The sequence below is a fragment of the Bos taurus genome, chromosome 19 (assembly GCF_002263795.3).
Source record: "Bos taurus isolate L1 Dominette 01449 registration number 42190680 breed Hereford chromosome 19, ARS-UCD2.0, whole genome shotgun sequence".
Lineage (NCBI taxonomy): Eukaryota > Metazoa > Chordata > Mammalia > Artiodactyla > Bovidae > Bos > Bos taurus.
In genome coordinates, this window is record NC_037346.1 from 49,926,511 (window position 1) to 49,944,998 (window position 18,488).

At 51.0% G+C, this 18,488-nt stretch overlaps 1 protein-coding gene across 4 annotated transcripts; it reads right to left on the reverse strand.

The window, feature by feature from the left end:
* Positions 1-8,337: 8,337 nt before the first annotated feature.
* On the reverse strand, positions 8,338-16,274 carry FN3KRP (fructosamine 3 kinase related protein). Of its 4 annotated transcripts, none has more exons than XM_005221062.3 (6): positions 16,103-16,274; positions 12,224-12,370; positions 11,756-11,847; positions 10,570-10,652; positions 9,520-9,642; positions 8,338-9,302 (listed from the first exon to the last, which is right to left on the reverse strand). In XM_005221062.3, exons 2-6 carry the CDS (start codon positions 12,364-12,366, stop codon positions 8,964-8,966), a joined length of 780 nt encoding a protein of 259 aa, XP_005221119.1. In that variant the 5' UTR covers positions 12,367-12,370; positions 16,103-16,274; the 3' UTR covers positions 8,338-8,963. The 4 variants fall into 4 exon arrangements, with proteins under 4 accessions (XP_005221119.1, XP_005221120.1, NP_001069867.1 ...); XM_005221063.4 differs by having other exon boundaries at positions 8,338-8,657; positions 12,224-12,375; NM_001076399.1 differs by having other exon boundaries at positions 12,224-12,375; positions 16,103-16,256.
* Positions 16,275-18,488: the final 2,214 nt, after the last annotated feature.

The following is an 18,488-nucleotide window of genomic DNA, read 5'->3' on the forward strand; positions in this document are numbered from 1 at the left end:
GCGCCCCGATGTCCTGCCTCCGGGTCCGCCTCCGGCGGGGAGGGGTGGGGTGTGAGGGCGGGGTGCTGTCAGGCCGGGCAAGCGTTCCTTGTCTCGCACCGGAGGGCCAAGCGCGGTGGTCCTAGCCCTGGGGGAGAAGGGCGGGGTTCTCTGATGGGGGACAGACTTGGGGGCGGTGCCCTCCCGTGTGTCCACAGTTCTTGAGCCTGGACCTGCTGGGGATTTGCCCAGGGCTCTGTAGGGCCTGACCTCCCCGCACTGAGGTTCCCTGAACCCTGCCGGGGCCTTGGCCCAGGCTCCTCCCACCCAGCCATACCCAGGACAGTCCAGGGGAGATTGCGGTCCCTGGGATGCAGGTCCCAGGCCTAGCTCGGTCTCACAGGCTCTGTAGAAGGCTGGGGGTCTCCACCATGTCATGCCAGGCCCCAGGCATGCCTGGTGACACCAGTTCCTGGCACTGGGCTTTCTCATTAGGGCACCTGGTGCCCATCAGAGATAGAGTGTGCCCTTGTGGTTCTGATACCCCACCAGAACCACGGGCAACTGACCCCACCCTGAGTGGGACTCCTGATTACAGAAGCCAGCTGCCCTGGGAAGGGAGCTTCAAAACACACATGCGCCCTATGCACATGTCTTTGCACACAGGCATGCATAAACGCATACACATGCCCTTGCACACACAGGCCCAAGAGCAGGTGGGCAGGAGATTGTGTGGCATCTGCAGGAAGGGCCTGACTTCCCCCTTGACAGTCCCCTTCCTCCCAGCTCTTCCTCTCATCCTGGTTAAGTCCAATCTCCTATTGCATCTTGAGAAGGAATCTGACAGCAGAGCTGAGCTCTGGCACTTCTGCAGATGTCTTTATTCTTGATGAGCAGTCCTGCTGGGTAAGGAATTCCGGGCTGTTCTTGCATCACTGAGATGGCTCTGCAACCTCACTTTCCAGCTCTTATGCCATTGAGAAGCTGGAAGCCATTTGGATTCTTATTCTCTGTGTGGACATTGTTGTGTCTCTCTGGAGGTCCTTCCGTCCTCTATCACCAGTACCTGACAATTCCTCAGGGAGGTGGCCAGGGTGAGTCTCCTCTGGGCAGGGCAGGTGAGCCCTTTCAGGATGGAAACTTAGGTCCTACACCCCTATGAGGTTGCCTTCAGCTTCTTCTGTTCTCTTTATGATTTCCATTGTTTTCTCTGTTCTTTTGGAATTCCAAATCTTTGGTCTAAACCCAGTCCCAAGGTTGCTGGGGTCAAGTGCCTGTGAGCTCTGCCCTCCAACACCCTCTTGCCCCCTTTTGGGGGAGACGCTGGACTTGACTGAGCCCCATTCTGGGCCGTGGCCACAGTTTGCCCAAGCAGGGTCTGAACATGCCAGGTGGCAGCCAGGCAGGGGCAAACCATCTTACTGGTCCCCAACCCAGGCACTGGGGCTACCCCCCAGGCCTCCCAGCTCCCATCTGAGCAGCCCGGGTCTGAAAGCAGACCCCTCAGCACAAAGACAGGTGTTTAGGAGACCACTCTGACACTGCAAACCAGCCCACCCTCCTTCCACACCTTTGGTTTATGGTCGGAAACTCAAATGGGAGATGTGACTCAGGCACATCCAAGCAGCCCCTGACTCACTTCAGCCAGTCTCCTTGTGCTACTGGTTCCCCAAAAACCAGAATGATGGCTGCAAAGGTGCAGAAGGCACCTCTCAGCCCCAGGTATAGCCCAAACTTAAGGAGCTGCTGCAAGAGTCCTCAGGAAAGGTGTCTGGGGTGTGGATCATGGTGGTGGGCCGGGCCAAAATACTGGGGTCCCTAGGCAGAGGAGCGACTGTCCTGCTCATCCAGACCCTTACCATGAATACCGAGTCCGACGGCACTGAGGAGAACGGAGCCCACAACCGAATGTGTCCTGCCACTCCACGTGGGGGAAGGCTCGGGGCGGGGGGGTGTAATGCTATTTAGAAAAGCAGCACCAAGGAGGCAGCTGACAGCACCGGCCCTTGGGTGCTGTCATTCTGAACAGTCCATTCTGAAATCAGGCAGCTGGGACAGGGGTTGGGGTCCTGAGGCCTGGCTGCCAGCAGGGCCGGTGGACGCCGTCCAGGTATCGAGGCTAGACCACTATCCTGGCCTCCAATGAAGTGTTCTGGGTTCATGCCCCTCAGCCAGACTCTGGGAAAGGGAGGGGAATTCTGATGTCACTTCAGAATTCAGAGATGGCTGTGATGAGGCGGCTGTTCCATGCCCTCCACAGTTCCCTACCACTCTGATCCCTGATCACTGTGTCTGAACAACTCTCAGTATATCCACATATTTCTGCCTAAGAGGAAACCCCAGCCAGGAGACTAGTTCTCACAAAAGGGACTTTTGGAAGCAATTTCCCTGGAAGACCAGGAATTCCTGGCAGCCCAGTGGTTAGGACTCTGTGCTTCCCCTGACGGGGGCAGCTTCGATCCCTGTTCAGGGAACTAAAATACCACAAAGAGCATGGCGTGGCTTAAAAAAAATGTTTACTAGGAGACCATGAGGAGGAGGACAGAGCAAATTGCCCACTCACCCCACCCTGGGAGACAGGCTAGACAGGCTGAGCAGTGCTTACAGGCAAGGTACCCACCAAGGAGTTAATCTCCAATAACCCCTTGGGTATTGCTACCTGGGCCCACTGTATTTTTTTTAATATTTATTTATGTATTTAATTTGACTGTACCAGGTCTTAGTTGCAGTATGGGGGTACCTTTGATCTTCACTGCAGTATTTGGGATCTAGTTCCCTGGCCAGCGATTCAACCCAGGTCCCCTGCTTTGGGAACACAGAGTCTTTGCCACTGGATCACCAAGGAAGTCCCTTTACTTTTTAATTTTTTTATATTATTTTTATATTCTACTGAAATATAGTTAATAGATGTTAATTTCTGCTGTACAGCAAAGTGATTCAGTTATACATTTATATATTTGTTTCATATTCTTTTCCATCATGGTTTATTATGGGATATTAAGATAGTTTCCTGTGCTATACAATAGGACCTTGTTGTTTACTTACTTTACAGATAGTTGCTTGAATCTGCTAATTCCAAACTCTGATCTCCTCCTATCCTTTTTCCTCTTTGGTAACCATAAATTTGTTTATGTCTGTTTCACAAGTAAGTTAATTTGTCCTATTTTCAATTTCACATGTAAGTGATATCACACAGTATTTTGTCTTTGTCTGATTTACTTAAGTATGATAATCTCTAGGTCCATCCATCCTGTTGCAAGGTCATTAGTTCATTCTTTTTAATGGCTGAGTAGTACTCCATTGTATACAGGTACCACATCTTTATTCATTCATCTGTTGATTGACATTTAGATTGCTTCCAGGTCTTGGCTATTGTAAAGAGCGCTACTACAAATATTGGGGTACATGTATCTTTTCAAATTAGTTTTCACCTTTTCCAGGTTTTTGCCCAGGCATGGGACTGCTAGATCACATGGTAATTCTATTTTTAGTTTTTTAAGAAACCTCCATACAGGTCTCCACAGTGACTGCACCAATTTACATTCCTACCAACAGTGTAGGAGGGTTCCTTTTTCTCCACATTCTCTTTAGCATTTGTTATTTGTAGACTTAATGATGGCCATTCTGTCTGGTGTGAGAAGGTACCTCACTGTTGTTTTGATTTGCATTTCTCTAACAATTAGCCAATAGCGAGCATCTTTTCATGTGCCTGTTGGCCATCTGTATGTCTTCTTCGGAGATATGTCTACTTGGGTCTTCTGCTGAACCCATTTTAGAAATGAAGGAGTCAAAGTTCAGGTAAAACTTAAGAGTCCCCTCTCACACTGGTCTCCTGGCCCCCAGCGCAGCTTGGTTTCCATTACACCAGAAGTGGAGGGTCTCCAGGCTTCTAAGACTGTCCACCAGGACAGTTCCTAACTCCTCCAATAGGACGTCATAGACATATAGTCCTGTGTGATGCAGGTTAAGTGTTTGCTAGATTCACGTCTGTTTGGAGCAAAGTGGCACTTTCTTCTGGCAGTTGGGTGCACTGTTCTCTGGAACAAACTGAACTTCTTTCTAAATGAGCATTTTCCTCCCTGATTTTGGCTGTAATATCCCAGATTCCCTCTGAATCCCAGACAGAATACATCCCATGTGAAAGTGAAAGTCACTCAGTCATGTCTGACTCTTTGCAACCGCATGGACTATACAGTCCATGAAATTCTCCAGGCCAGAATACTGGGGTGGGTAGCCTTTCCCTTCTCCAGGGGATTTTCCCAACCCAGGGATCGAACCCAGGTCTCCCACATTGCAGGCTCATTCTTTACCAGTTGAGCCACAAGGAAAGCCCAATACATCCCATAACATCATCCTATAACAGAATCCCAATTATTTACAAGTGTCTTTCTGACACCCTGAAGACGTGAGGCTCAGGACAGCAGTAGACAGGGCCCTCCATGGCCACCAACTTATCTGAGCTGGGGCTTTGCACAGCAAGACAGGACCTGTCAGAATCCCAGCTTTTTACAGTAGGGATACCCACCCAGGTCAGACTCTCTTCTACAAACATTCTCTCTCTGTTGTCTCAGCTCATACTCTGAGCAATAACTGAGAATGAGCCCAAGAATGATCTCAAAACCCAAGCCCTGAAGACACACACTTCACTCCCAAGAGACTTCCAGCCTTTGCCTCGAGTCTGTTCTGGAAGCCACCAGTTATATGATTTTATGATGTTTCAGAAGCAGAAAGTTAGAACTGAAGGAGGGGAAGGTGAAAGGATATGGGGACAAAGGGAAGTGGTAAATGAGACAAAGGGAAAAGTTGTAGGTGAAACCTTAATGATGGTGATGACATGCCATAAACTGGGGAGGGGGTCTCTCAGCACCCCACACCCAAGATGCTGTCAAGGGCATAAACTGGGCACATGGCTAGCTAAGGCCCCTTAACATAAACAAATGACCTGAAACATTTTTAGGCACACAGGGGGATGGTATGGACAATGAAGACTGATCATGAAGGCGGTAAAGGTCACTGGCATCCTCTGTTTAAGGTAGAAAAGCCCATATTTCAGGTCCACTTTCATCAAAAGGATACAAAGTAAGTAACTTTGGGTAGAAAGCTAAACTTCTGTTATCTGAAGACTTCCTTCTGGAAAGCTGATGCCCTGATAGCAGCAGATAACCAGATGTTTTGATGTAATATTCCTATTTCAGTAAGAAGTAAGTGCCACTGTCCCAGAGCCAGCTCCTGCATGGGCACCTGGGGCAGCTCCTACCTCCCTTGGCCTCCTGAGGTGCTCGACCACCCCAAAGGGCACAGGCCTCTCCTCTTGTCTCAGTGACCAAGGAATCCAGGAGCTCCAGAGCTAGCCCCTGAGGGTCTAGTCATATTTCCCCCTTCCTTAAGGGGTCAGCAGGCCGCCCTGCAGGGACGCCAGCCACACACCTGCCCCTTGAACTCGCGCCTCTCAAAACCTCCCTCGCGCCTCTCAAAACCTCCCCCACCCCAATCCATTTGAGCCACCCTCTCCTCAGATGCACAGAGGAGCCTTCAAGGAACAGAACACTCCACAAACAGTAACTCTGGAGAGGCCAGTGGCCTTTGGCCTGAGGTCTATATAATTTTGGCAACCCTTTATATAGGAATATTTACATACTTATGAATACAAAATGAGATGCCAAAATAGTTATTTTAGAATAAACTACCACAGCAAAGTGCAGTCTAAAAAGCTGACAGAAGGGACTTCCCTGGTGGTCCTGTGGTTAACACTCTACGCTTACACTGCACGGGGGCACAGGTCTGATCCCTGGTGAGAGAACCAAGATCCTGCATGCTGCACAGCAAAAAAAACCGCTGACAGATACTGGCACCATCACAAAAGCTGGGAAACACCACAGTATTGTCACCTGAGTGCCTGCCACAGCTCTGGGATACGCCCCAACATCCTGTCTTGACCACGCTGACTGGCTGCCCCTCTAAGATGCGGCGCCCCAGCAAAGCTCTGGCCTTGGCTCTCATCCCTGGTCATATTGGGCTGACATGGCGGGGGAGCCACTGTGGGGCAGAAGCACCTGCTCCCTGCGGCACAGCCCCAAGATGACTCTCCTGGAAGGGGTCCACCATCCTCCTTGTCAGGGGGCCCGTGTCCTGTCCCTTCCCCAGGCTGCCTCCCCATCTTAGAACCTGGAGGGTGGAGTGTGGCCTGCAGGAAAGTCCACTGGAGCAGAAGGAATGCCTCCCTGTCACTAGTGACTCCCACAATGCCAGTTGGGGCTTCCACCCACTGGATGGTTTGTGTGAAACAAGGGACATGAAATGGAGCCCCTTCCTTTAAGATCCTCTAACTAAACAAACACACATCCACCAGTGTCTGCCTGCTAACCCTTCTGCTTCTCCCCAGTAGACCACAGAGAAGGAGGAGCACTGGGTTGCAGCTCCCAAAAGGTCTCCATCACAGAATGTTCTCTCTGAGGAAGACTCAAGTCTGGCTGCTGCCAGAACCAAAACCATCTGGGAAACGACGTCTGTGTAATGACAGGTGTGAACACAGCAGCACATATGCCATCACGATAAACCTGGTGGTGGGGGGGTAAACCTCCCACGGAGACAGTCATCAGGTTCCTCAAGGTCAGAGTGAAAGTCACTCAATTGTGTCCAACTCTTTGCAACTTCATGGTCTGTAGCCCACCAGGCTTCTCTGTCCATGGAATTCTCCAGGCCAAGAATAAGAATACTGGTAGCCACTCCCTTCTCCAGGGATCTTCCCAACCTAGGGATTGAACCTGGGTCTCCTGCAATGCAAGCAGATCCTATACCATCTGAGCCACCAGGGAAGCCACATCAAGGTCATAGTAAAGGTGCTAAAATTCTGGCAAACAATAGTCTAGGAATTACTACGTTTGAAACTTTTGACAACTACAAGCTCTTAGAAGTCACAGTCTGGACAACTAGCACGCAAGTGAGAGGGACACATGGGGACTGCAGGGTGGTGGGAATTCACTGATGGACCCCCAGGCACAGCCCCACCCCCCCATCCACCTGGTGGGATTTCTCAGCTCAGGGCCGGGGCCCCAGGAGGAGAAAAGGAGCCAGGGATGCCTGCTGAGGGGTGGGAGGGGACAGGTTTCTCCCCAACATGCCTCCTGGCCCAGGCTGGGCCTGATCTGGGGCACCCGATCTTGCTTGGAAGTTTCACTGCAGGTGCCTACTGGGCCAACCTCAGCCCCCGAGCACAGTGAGGAATGTCCTCTGACCAAAATACATTCTTCCCGTGTCATCTTCGGTCAATCAGACACCCTTTGTGCATGGAGAATTTTTATTTATGTATTTTCTCATGCCACTGCGCCAATACAGTGAAGAAACATCAATAAATGACACTAATTTTAAAAAGAGTAACAATTAAAATGATTTTTTAAAAGAGGTAACTGGGACTTCCCTGGTGGTCCAGTGGTTAAGAATCCTCCTTCCAATGCAGGGGAGGCAGGTTCGACCCCTGGTTGGGGAACCAAGACCCCACTTGCCAAGGGGCCACTGAGCCAGCACACACAATGAAAAGATCCTGAGTGCTGCAGCTGAGACTCAACGCAGCCAAAAAAAAGAAGTCACAATCCTCTCCCAAAAACCAAACTCTGAAGCCATTAGTTCCATTTCTGAATTCCACTGAGGAGCCCTGACCCAGAAACAAAAAACAGACAAGGGGCAAACATGGATGTATCCCCTTGGACCTTCGTCATGAGAAACTGTCCCCTCTAACACCAGTGTCCTCCAAGGCCCAAGCCAGAACTAGTAGGGGCCACCCATCGGCTTCTTCCTTGAAATGAAATTTGAGAGTTACTTTCAACCTCCCTTTGCTGCTGCTATGTCGCTTCAGTCGTGTCTGACTCTGTGCGACCACAGAGACAGCAGCCCACCAGGCTCCGCCGTCCCTGGGATTCTCCAGGAAAGAATACTGGAGTGGGTTGCCATTTCCTTCTCCAATGCAGGAAAGTGAAAAGTGAAAGTGAAGTCGCTCAGTCGTGTCCGACTCTTTTAGACCCCATGGACTGCAGCCCACCAGGCTCCTCCGTCAATGGGATTTGCCAGGCAAGAGTACTGGAGTGGGGTGCCATCGCCTTCTCCGCAACCTCCCTTTACCATTAAGCAAATCTCATAAGGTGACAACAACAGCAGTTAAACTGGTAGCAGCAAGTCCTCAGGCTACACCTGCTCTTATCTGGAAGCTCTGAGCTATTCTCTTACTGAGCAAAGCCAAAAAAAAAAAGTGTTTTTTTAAGAAACAACAGTTGTACTTATTGTCACATTACGAGAGTTTCCTGGCAAACAGCACCAATACACAGGAGAGAACGTAAATGAGGAAAATACAGTCTCACACATCACTGAAGCCATTTGAAGTTTATTCAAGTTTTTACGCAAAAGGATTTGTTAGCATCAGTGGCATTCGTGAACATTTCTCACCACTTCAAGACTGAAGGAGGGAAACCACCGCTGTAGTACCGGTTTCTACAGTGCCGATGAACGACAGCTCACAAGCTGTAGAAATGAGCAGTCCAGCGGCGGCACAGAGGAAAGGGGGTGTATTTGGTTTGGAACTGGTCATCAGGAGGTGCTCCCAGGACAATGCCTTCATGTCCACAATCAAGTCTGACCCACCAAGAAGCATTACCTTGGATACCAGTCACTCCTGCAGAGATGGGGAGCTGGAGGGAAGATGCCCTTGGTGGCAGCGCCTGGCACTCTGGCCACCTCCCTTCTCTACCTTTGGGGCAGCTGCAGGTTAAATGCAGCCCACCCTCCACTGGTCCCTTGGTTCACACCAATTTCTAGTGCAGCTGCATCCAGCTATGAAGTCTAACTTTAGGGTGAGAAAAGCTTTCTCCTGAGATGTCACATACTTTATATACGAGGCTGGGAAAATTGGTCTGAAGCTATTCCAGGGTAGGAGAGCCTGGCCACAGGGGTCCGGTTATGATCTAGGGACCAGGACTCCGGCCTCCCTCCCGAGCTCAGGTGACGAGATTCCTCATGATGCTGAGGGAGGACCCCCTGTACCCGGATCCAAAGTGATTCCAGTGGTTTAAGTAGTGGAAGAGCTGATACAGCTTCAGGCGCTTCTCAAAGCCTGGAGCCTTGGGGATTTTGCTGTGGTAGGCGGAGTAGAAGGCGCTACTGAAGCCCCCAAACATGCCAGCTATTGCCAGCTCATACTCCGAGTGGCCATAGAAGGAAGCAGGGTCAAAGATGATGGGCCCAGAGGAATCCTCCGCTACGTTTCCTCCCCAGAGGTCTCCGTGGAGCAGGGCTGGGATGATGTCCAGATCATGGAACAGGTCGGGGATCTTTAACTGCCAGGGTAAATGCAGCCTCAGCAAAGTGATCGATGCGTGTGGGAGGGACACATGGGCTTTTTTGAGTGTGGCTCCCGGTGCCTGGTTGGTACACAGACACACCCACCTCCTGTCCTGACCCACACCAAGGTGGCTGCGTTGGCCACAGCACCTGCAGGACATGATGGGCACAGGTTGGGGTCGGGGGGGAGGGCGCGGGGAGATGGACACTCACCTGCAGAGCAGCCCAGAGCTCACGGGCCTCCCTGTCACCAGACCTCTGCTCTACCAGGTCCATCTGGGGCTGAATGCGCTGCCGGGCATAGAAAGTGACCCAGTCCTGCTGCCAGTCGTTCACCTGTGTGGGTGACAGCAGAGCTCAGGGGAAGGTGCCAGAGCCAGGGTTGGGAGGGCTGACCCCCAGAGGCGCCACTACAGGGACAGGTGTGAAGCAGGGGAGCTGACCCGGCAGCCTGGGGTCTAGAGGACATGCAGGGACAGCAGGCACCTGGACAACCTCCCACAACACCTCAAGATCTGAACCAAGTGGACAGTGCCCTGTAGGTTACTCAGTGTGGCCCTCCCAGGGAGCTGCTTGCTTCTCCTCGGGGGGCATGGCCACCATCCTACCCACTTGCCCCAAGTGTGGCTCCCTGGGCTGAAACCCCCAGGGCAGCCAACCTCAAAATCATAAAACGCAAACTTATAGTTCCTTTCCATTGCACTACCTTTAGGAGTCTCCAATTTAAAATCAAACACTGTTTAACTTTCTATTTTCAGCCCCCTTGGTATCCAGCATCCTGTTAGTCCTTCCTGGCTCCTTTGAGCTGACCTAGCATGTGAGGTGGAGAAGGTAATGGCACCCCACTCCAGTACTCTTGCCTGGCAAATCCCATGGACGGAGGGGCCTGGTGGGCTGCAGTCCATGGGGTCTAAAAGAGTCGGACATGACTGAGCGACTTCACTTTCACTTTTCACTTTCACGCATTGAAGAAGGAAATGGCAACCCACTCCAGTACTCTTGCCCGGAGAATCCCAGGGACAGGGGAGCCTGGTGGGCTGCTGTCTATGGGGTCGCACAGAGTCAGACATGACTGAAGCGACTTAGCAGCAGCAGCAGCAGCAGCAGCAACATGTGAGGTGGACACTCTCCATGTCGACCTCTTTCATTAGCAGAGAAAAAAAAAAGGAGCAAAGACCGTTCACCAAATTTCACCAAAAATGAGGCTGTTTCTAAATGGTTGACGCGACTAGGAAATACGGGCAAAGCGCTGGTGTCACTCACCTGGGGGAGGTACCCGCAGCACGTCACCACGTCAAACCCGAACTGGGCTACAAAGGGCCGTGCCACCAGCTCATCTCTTCTTCCTTTCGAGCAAAAGGAAACCAGAGAGATGACAATCCCCCTGCTCCCCTGGGGCCTGCTCTGGAAGTCCAGAGAAGCTCTGAGGCCTGACCTCAGCGTGCCCTTCTCCACTCCGGGTCCTCTTCCAGAGACAGACAAGGGTCCTGGCCTCCATGCACTATCAGGGCCCAGAACAGAGCTTGCCCCATCAGAGTCAACGATCCAGGACATCCACTGCTTCCCAGGAGAGGCATCAGAGGAGCGACAACAACCCTGTGTCCCAACAAGGAGGGAATCCACCCCATGACCCAACAGCAAAGAATGGCTTCCAGTGGCCACTTTAGCATCTGTCACTTATGGGAGATAAGCCGCTGTGCTTGTAAAAGGTCATCCTCTGCAGCTTCCCAAACTCAAAGCAAATCCTGAAGGCCTGAACTACATGTGGGTGGAGGTGACGAGGCTGTCTTTTCTAATTTATTTTTTGGCCACATGCCATGAGGGATCTTAGTTCCATTCAGGGATCGAATCTGTGCCCCTTGTAGTGGGAGAGTCTTAACCGCTGGATCTTCAGGGAATTCCCCTAGGACAGTACATTCTTGGTCATCTGTTCCTGCTGTGTCTGCTACTTTGCCTGGCGGAGAAACCATCTGGGCTACACATGAATTATCCAATGTCAAAGGATGAAAATCCTGGAAGACACCCTCAGTGCCACCACCACACTAGGCTCTCTAAAAAGGTCAGTCGTGAGGGCTCTCATTCTGAGCCTCATGTGTGACTGTTCCTAGAAGAAAAGGCATGGTATGGTAAGCCAGAGAAACTTTCTGGCTTTCTTCTGGAGATAGGCTTTCTTCTGGAGAGTGAGAGATCAAAGGAACTATAATATGATGGAGTTTCGAGTTCCAGAGATATTTCCTGTCTTTCAAATGCATTTTTGAAACAACACACTAGTTGTATTCACTGTTTACTGCACACCAAATATGCAGCCTTGGGTTTACACTCCTTTCCTGTGGCAGCAACACAGGTCTGCCCACACACAGCAGCAGCACAACTCTGCCCACACACCCATACTGGCCAGATGTCTTCCTCTGTCTGGTGGGGGGCTGTCCCCTCGGGCCCACAGCCGTACCTACTATGCCAGCCTCCTTCTGGAGAGTCTCTCCAAGCCTCTTGTTGTCTAGGTGTAGATCTGCCAGCTGGGTGCCAAGCTTTGCAGCATGACTGTGAAACCAAAAGGCAGGCACTAAACATGTGGCACAAATGGGGACCCACCTCTAACTGAAAGATCTCAAGCGACATGAAGCAGGTGAGGCAATGAGAAGAGAGTCTCTTCTGGTGAAGCAAGGGGGAACAGAGGACCTCACAGGAGCATCCTCAAAAAAGGATCTCATCAGTCCTCTGTCAGCATCTCAGCACAGGATTCCTCTCCTGTTTGCCTTTGGCCCTCAGAGTACATGATGCTCATTCTGCAGGACCCAGGGATGTGTGGGGGTCACGGGTTTCTTCTATCACATCCTGCAGAACTGTAGCCCCAACTGCAAGCTTCCCACTCAGAGGAAGGACAAAGCCACCCAGGGATGAAGCTGCCAGGACGCACCTGCTCAGATGCCGCATGTCCAAATGCTCCATCACCAGCATGCTGCCACCTCCTGGGGCGTCAAGGACCTTGATGGGTTTGGGCACCTTCACTGTGCCTGTCCTTAGGATGGCAGTTAAACTTGCCACCTCGCCTTCAAACATCCTTCTGGCCTGCCAGAGAAATAACAAGGGAGGGGAGGAGGAGGGAGAGCAAGGTTCTGTGTGGACATGTTTTCTCCAGCACCACAACCAAGGCTCTCTGCAGACTCAACAGAAAGGACAGCTTTTTCGCCTTTCAGTACAGCAGATTATACCTTCTGAAGCTGCATAGGAATTAAAGGGATTGTGCTTGCCAGTTTTGTGTATGTTTATGTTGTCGTTGGGCTTCCCAGGTGGCACAGTAGTAAAGAACGCATCTGCCAACGCAGGAGACAGATTTGATTCCTGGGTCATGAAGACCTCCGGGAGAAGGGTGTGGCAACCCATTCTAGCATTCTTGCCTGGAGAATCCCATGGACAGAGGAGCCTAGCGGGCTATGGTTGCAAAAGGGTTGGACACGACTGAGCACGTATGCCATCACTGATCCCCGTCTCTCCAGAGGGAGGAACCTACGCCTGGTGCGCAACTGGACTGTGCATGGGTCCTCCTCGCACAGGACCTCAACCATAATCCTGTCCCACTCGGCCCTCAGGCACAGGTGGCCCTCAACTGTAGGTGCCACCAAGCTGGGGACACTTCTCACCTGAATGGACCATCAAATCCTATGGCATCTCCTAGCACCGGACACTACTTCATCACCATCGCCTTTCCCATTTCTAGTTCAAAAGTCCTTGCTCCTGCTTTTGGAAGGCAAATCTCACCCTGGAACACACTCCAAGCTGTCACCCCACTTCCTGAGTGACAGCCCCACAGGGTCTGGCTCTGCCCACTCCCCTGCACCCTCATCTGAGCCCCTACCCAGGCTCCACCCCCACACTTCTAGGCCGGCACACACATTTTGCTCCTGGATTATAGCCTCAGTTCCTCAAAGATCCCCAGCCGCCTCCAGCCTGTAGACCTCCAGATGCCATGTCACCTCTGCGTGGAACACCCCTCCCCATTCTTTTTGCTAAGTCAGCCCCCTCCTTGTCATGCTTCACATTTCAACTTAATAAAAATTTTTATTTCTCAGAGAAATCTTCCCTAACTTACCAGGTTAGGTAATTCCTCCTCTTTAAAGTATTTTTTTTTTTTTTTAGAGTAAAATTTCTACAGACATATAAGAAGAAAACTGCAAACTCAAAAGCATCCAACTCTAATTCTCCCAAAATCAGCACATCCACATGACAGCCGCCTGGCACTCCTTTCCGCCCAGACACTGCCGCCCCACCAGTGCATCTGTCCATCTGTTTTGTTATCTACACAGAGGCAGACAGTCAGGCCTCTTCATTTCACACTGCATTTGTAATGCTGTTGCATCAAGAGAGTTTATTATCCCTGTTCTGTAGAGCAAAGGTTCTAAAATGTGTTCGTCCAATGAAGGACGCTGGGCTTCCAGTTTGGGTTCACTACAAACAGTGACCCAGGATATTCTTCTACTTCTATCCCTCATAGTTACTAATTCTGTGACCTTGGTTTCCTCATCTGTAAAATGGAGTTATTAACGGTACCAATTTCATAGGTTTGCTGCTGTAATTAACTGAGTTAGCAGCTAATAGTTAACACAGTCCATTCTAAACACTTTACAAATTATTAGTACACCACCTTGGGGAGCTAAGGTTGGTGAGAAGTAAGATAAGAACTGTGTCTTAAGGAGAATTTTCATAGCATTCTCTGAAGATGAAGGAACACACCTGGGCCCAGGATGTACTTTGTACTAAAGCACTGCTGTGCAGCATAAAGTAAGGAATCGAATTTTAAAAAATTTTTATTTAAAAAAAAAATGCAGGGAGAGGTGAAGAAGGGTCTGTGAACCCAGCTAGAGCCAAGGCTCCCTCACAGAAGTGTCTACTACCACACAGTCCTAAGTGTCTAACTCTAAAACCACTCCTCCAGAGTGGGACCAGGGCAAAGTAAGCATCAGTTGGGGTGCAGAGTTACAAAAGGTCCAGGACTTAGGAGAGGAACATGAGAGAAAACCAAATATACAAGCATGCAAAGGACAGATAAGCATAATGAGGAGGAAAAACTCAGACCAGGTCATTCGAGCAGAGAGTGAGAAGGAAAACAGAAAACCAGCTGTGTAGTCTTCTCTTAGAAGAGTCCAGAAGACATTTCACCTCCTAAAATACAAAGCATAAAGAGAGTCCTATTTTCCACACAATCAGCAAATGTTTCTGCTATAGCCGGTACATCTGCATAACTCACACAAGTATCTATCCAAGCAAACTAGAAAGAGACCTGTTTGAAACTATCTACCAAAGGATTAGAAAGAACTTATGTGAAGACTAGCAAAAATAAAATAGACCCTGATGACAAAATAAAAAACAACAACTTGAAGAAATAGTAGCAGAAAGACAACGTTTAAAAAGCACTGCTGAGTGGTTCCATTTTAATTGCTGGAAACCATTTGCTTCCCTGTAATCCATACCAAGTTTTGAATTATTACAAATGCTAATGACAGTGAAAATACAGACATGAAAAGGACGGAGCCACATAATAGAAAAAGAACTCTGAGAAGGCCTGTGATAGAAAGGAAGGAAGGACACCTCCACTACATTAGTACTGCTAGGGGGAAACCAATGGAAAAGAGCAACTTCAAGGACCGTTATTTGTCAAATTCCTATAGAAGGGATGTACAGGATGACATGGAGCTGATCTCTGTAGAACAAAGAGTTGAAAGCTGGTCTTGAGAGAACAGCATCTATCCAGAAAGAGATCATCCCACACTATGCAGGGTGGGATTCTCTGAAGGGCTGAGGGTGTGCAACACACAGGTCCCGGTACTGGGGTCAGTGCCTTCAGCCCTATTTGAAACAAGGTATTGCCAGTCCTGCTCCCTGCCTACTAGAGCCATCCGGGACCTCCCAGCTAACATTACAGGCACGACCCACCCAAAGCGTGCAAAGAAGGGACATCCCAGAGTAAGTAAACTTCAGCAGGGAGGCTCACCTATTTTATACTCGAACACTTGAGAAAACGTTCGGATATAAACAGAATGGAGGGGTGGCCCTAGGGATTGAATGTGGCTCCCGAAAATTCACAGGTTGAAACCTAACCCCCAATGTAATGGTGTTAGGAGGCGGTGCCTTGGGAAGTGACCAGGCCACAGGGGTGGAGCCCTCATGGGAAGATTAGAGCCCCTGTAAGAGATCCCAGAGAGCTCTCCTGGGCCCTCTGCCACATGGGGTCACGGGGAGAAGTGGCCTTCACACCAGGATAGGAGGCCTCACCACGTTCTTGGACGTCCAGCCTCCAAGACCAGACCCCGAAAAGCACATGTTCGGGTTTAAAGCGGCCCAGAGTGCGGGAGTGTTACACTAGCCCTGAGGACGAAAGCCTCATTACTGCCAATACTCAGAAAGGGTTTTGATCTCTGCAAGTTCAAATAAACCCCAAGACAAGGGGTTTCTGTTACCTGTCCTTATTCAAAACTCGCCAAACAATGGACTTTCAAGGCAGCGGCCACCTAGGTCGCGCAGGAAAACCATCCACAGCGTCCCAGTAGTGGCAGAGGCTCGCGCCGGACCGGCCTGGACACGCACCGACCTCCCGAGGGTTCGAGGGGCCGCAGAGCTGAGCCGCGGAGGCCCAAAAAGTCCAAGCCGGCCCGACGATGACATGGGTGACCGAGCGCCTCCTCAGCCAACGGCCCAGGCTCGGACACGGACCCCAACTCCAGACCGGCCCCCACCCGCGAGCCCGGACGGACCCTCGGCCCGGCCCCGCCCCCCAACCCGCACCCGCGGCGACCCTGACCTCCGGCTTGGAGTTCACTTTTACAAACACTCGCCCCTTGTCCGTGTCGTAACTCTGGCCCTGGCTAATGCATCCGCCACCCGAGTGACCCGTAGCCTTGACGGAATCGCAGCCCAGCTCCCGCTTCAGTAGCTCCTCCATGTTCCCCGCGCCGGGGCCGCCGACCCGCCTCAGGCCGCACGCAGGCGCCGCGACGCCACGGCGGCGCGCGGGGATTGGTTGAGGGGCGGGACCGGCCGGAGCGCGCGGGGATGGAGGGGCGGGGCGACCTGAGGTCGGGGCGGGGCCGTGTCGTGCTCCCGCAGCCCCGAGACCCTGGTGACTCTCCCTGCCAGGGGCCTCGCCGAGACCTTTCCCCTGACCTGACCTGTGACCTGCCCGTGACACTGCGTCCTGCTCCGGCCCCTCATCACCTCACCGGCTCCAGGTCTGAGCATCACCCCTCCCAGAGACTTTCTCGACCTGGACGCTTCTGTAACACCCTACAGAATGCTGTCGTTTGTTTGTTTGCAGGGCTTCCCAGGTGGCGCTAGGGGTAAAGAACCCCCCCCCCCCTCCCCGCGCCCCCTGCCAATGCAGGAGACCTAAGAGACAGGAGTTCGATCCCTGGGTCTGGAAGATCCCTTGGAAAAGGGCACAGCAACCCACTCCAGTATTCTTGCCTGGAGAATCCCATGGACAGAGGAGCCTAGCGGGTTACAGTCCATGGGGTCACAAAGGGTGGGACGTGACTGAAGCGACATAGCTCCCACACATCCAATTATCTTCAGTCTCCCAACTAGCTTTTAATGATTTGAGGTTTGAGGGCTGAATTAAGTCTTTATTCCGTCGACTGAAAAAAACAAACGAACAAACACAGCCTAAAAGTTGAGAATTATGTTTTATTGGAGATATTACTGAGGACTTAAGCTGGGAAGCTAGCCTCTCAGGTGGTTATGAGGGATTATTCAGAAGAGGGAAGGAAAGGGCAAGGATGTATAGAAGTTTTTGCAAAAAAACAAACAACCCCTACCAAAAAAAAAAGAAGTAGTCAAACATGGAAAGACTACTGCTAATTAAAGTAAACCAGACATCTCAAGTAAATGCCGCTGCTGCTGCTGCTAAGTCGCTTCAGTCGTGTCCGACTCTGTGAGACCCCAGAGAGGGCAGCCCACCAGGTTCCCCTCTCCCTGGGATTCTCCAGGCAAGAACACTGGAGTGGGTTGCTATTTCCTTCTCCAGTGCATGAAAGTGAAAAGTGAAAGTGAAGTTGCTCAGTCGTATCCGACTCCTAGTGACCCCAAGGACTGCAGCCCACCAGGCTCCTCTGTCGATGGGATTTTCCAGGCAAGAGTACTGAAGTGGGGTGCCATCACCATGAATCTGGTGCTATTCTGTGTTTGTGTGTGTGCTTAGTGGCTCAGTCATGTCTGACTCTTTTCGACCTTTTGGATTGGAGCCTGTCAGACTCCTCTGTCCATGGGATTTTTCAGGCAAGAAATACTGGAGTTGGTTTCCATTCCCCTCTCCAGGGAATCTTTCTGACCCAGGGATAGAACCTGTGCATTGCAGGCAGATTCTTGACCTGCTGAGCCATCAGGGAAGTCCTTTTCTATATATAGGAAAATGCAACAGTCTGAGCTTAGTGAAACCATTCCTTTGATACATACACCCTAACTATCTAGGGCCAGTATTCCATGTTCTCCATCCTGAATCTGCTCAGGAACACAGGTGTGGGGAGTGGGGTGGCTTTAGTGGCTAAGGGCTTGACGGCCTCAACATCTTTTGCTTACTGGTATGGCAGGTGGCATTCTTTGTCTACAGATCCATGTGTCAATCAGCAATCTCCAGAGAAATCGAATCAACAGGGTGTGTGTGTGTATATAGAGAGGTTTATTTTAAGGAATGGCTGTGAGGGTTAATAAAAGAGAAACCTGTTTAAAATGGAGTGGGAAGGCCAAGGGAAAGCTCTCACACAGTCCGCCCAGACCCAGCCTGAAGGTAAAGATGAGTCAGCAAGTGCCATTGCCTTGGGGCCACTCAGGGTCAAGAACAGGAAAAACTGTCAATTACAGACCCCAACAAGAAGAATCATCAACAGGCAAGAATCCTCAATTAACGCATCTCATCATGAAAGGTGTTCTTTTTATCTCCTGCTGCTGCTGCTGAGTCGCTTCAGTCGTGTCCGACTCTGTGAGACCCCAGAGACGGCAGCCCACCAGGCTCCTCCATCCCTGGGATTCTCCAGGCAAGAACACTGGAGTGGGTTGCCATTTCCTTCTCCAGTGCATGAAAGTGAAAAGTGAAAGTGAAGTCGCTCAGTTGTGTCCGACTCTTCTCGACCCCATGGACTGCAGCCCACCAGACTCCTCCGTCCATGGGATTTTCTAGGCAAGAGTACTGGAGT

Bases quoted from the DNA above. Each gene is read 5' to 3' on its own strand.
- FN3KRP (NM_001076399.1), bottom strand. From the start codon at position 16,243: ATGGAGGAGCTACTGAAGCGGGAGCTGGGCTGCGATTCCGTCAAGGCT. The intron at 11,848-12,223 runs GTGCGTCCTGGC...TTGGTTTCACAG, and splicing joins GACATGCGGCATCTGAGCAG to TCATGCTGCAAAGCTTGGCA. The intron at 9,303-9,519 runs GTGAGTGTCCAT...TTACCCTGGCAG, and splicing joins AGCTCTGGGCTGCTCTGCAG to TTAAAGATCCCCGACCTGTT.